The sequence below is a fragment of the Formica exsecta genome, unplaced genomic scaffold (genome assembly GCF_003651465.1).
Source record: "Formica exsecta isolate Colony F162 unplaced genomic scaffold, ASM365146v1 scaffold262, whole genome shotgun sequence".
NCBI lineage: Eukaryota > Metazoa > Arthropoda > Insecta > Hymenoptera > Formicidae > Formica > Formica exsecta.
In genome coordinates this window covers 682,831-684,654 of record NW_021849885.1, presented here as the reverse complement: position 1 = coordinate 684,654, position 1,824 = coordinate 682,831, and the positions used below count along the sequence as shown (strand labels likewise).

Here is a 1,824-nt window from a genome sequence, read left to right as displayed (position 1 = left end):
ACGAAATTACCCCGATATCTTCTCGCGTCGTCGTTTAGAGCTCGTGCGGTACAATCGGACGCCGCTACACGGATTTTCTTTTCCTTGTGCCTCGCCAACGACGCCCCGAAGGGAGCCCAATTACTCTGGCGAAACTCGGTAAGACCAACCGACGAGTTTTCGTCGAGACAAAAACCGCAACGAGAGACGAAATAAGACACGAAGAATAATAAAACCGAGCGCTGTATGCGTGTGTCTAGACATTCTTTTTCCCCTTTCTCTATTCGCAACGGCAAGATTCGCGAGTGTTGCACGTCCGATGTAAATTATCGATTTTATTGGAGCGCGAGATAAATTTAACGCCGATTCATTGCGCGATTACATTTAATTGCCTCCAATTAAATCGCCGTTCCAATTAAAATCGACACGAGCAGGGAAGGTTCATTACGATTTATTGGATTGATGGCAGCGGCCCTTTTCTCCACCCTTTCTTCTGTTCGCTTTCGCGCTGTAAATTTGCAAAGAATTGAAAATCAAAGAAGTCTATACGCTTTTTTAATGTATTTTTAAGATATTCTTTCATAAAAGCCACATTATTATATTTTTCAATTTCACTTTATCTATATACTTGTATAGAAAAATTAGCCACTCTTTTTAATATGTATTATGTGTCAATAACAATTTAATATCAATTCTATAACTGCTATTGCAATTAGGGTAATTCTGATGTTGCTATTACTTTTATATAAAAAACAATATTTATTTAAAATAATTTCAATATTTAAAAAACGTATATTTTGCATTCCACAGAATAACACTATATTACTCCGCTAAAAAGTCACTACTGTCCCTACAATAGGGAGCTAATTCATTTTTATTTCGTTCAAAAATACACAAGTACATAATACGTATATAACGTAAATATGTCCTTGAAGTATCAAAAAGAGATTTTTAGGAAGTAAAGTTCATATATTACCATAAAATGCGCACATGGACAGGGAAGCAATCACTGACTAGTCGGCGGCGAGCCGCCGTTATCGTACTGACTCTTGTTTCTAAGTAAATAGCCAGCGAGAAAGCTTATAGGATCAGCGGGTCTCTCTTTGGCTAAACAAGACAACGCTTGTAGCAATATCGGCACTACTGTCTGATCCAAATACTGTCTAGTTGGAAGAGATTGCACTTCGACACGAGATTTCTTTGCTGGTACACCAGACATATCCCCATCTTTATCCATTCCTATTACTTTCTGTAAACCAAAAGAATATAAAATTTATAGATCAACGAGCAATGTTCACAGAAATACTAATTTAAGCTATTGTATAAATAACTCTAAGCTTTGATTCCTTCAATAACTTCAATTCAACAATTGATTTAATGTAATTCCTCCATCACAATATTAGCTTTAAAGCAGTATATATAAGTGAAATCTAATTTACCAGTTAACTCTCTCTCTCTCTCTCTCTCTCTCTTTCTCTCTGATGTTAATGTAATTAGATTATATATACTTACACAAATTACAAACAAGTTTAGAAATAATGATTTAATCCACAGTTGGATATGTGCAAACACATTCTGTGCAAAAATACTATGACTTTAATGCAAAGTTTTTGTCAATTAACAGGTACCAGATAATAAATAATGATACCGTACAAGCCGAGCTCTAACCTAACCCCACTTTCGCGCTGCGAGCGCGCGCGTTTTCGTGTTTATTTAATAGATTTTTGATATTCAAATGAAATATCATTGTTACTGAAGAGCTGAAGTTATCAATTTACTTACGTGAGTCGTCTCGGATACGGCATTGGCGATGGGTTGAGCCGGCGTCGATGCTTCCGTTCGTTC

The 1,824-nt window shown here is 36.4% G+C and overlaps 1 protein-coding gene across 1 annotated transcript; it reads right to left on the bottom strand.

Moving 5' to 3' along the window:
- Positions 1 to 641: 641 nt before the first annotated feature.
- LOC115236905 (protein dpy-30 homolog) lies at positions 642 to 1,818 on the bottom strand (the record flags this gene model as incomplete). The annotated part of the gene is made up of 2 exons (XM_029809634.1): positions 642 to 1,228; positions 1,762 to 1,818. Coding segments are annotated over 2 exons (300 nt in total), but the record flags the coding sequence as incomplete, so codon positions are not given.
- Positions 1,819 to 1,824: the final 6 nt, after the last annotated feature.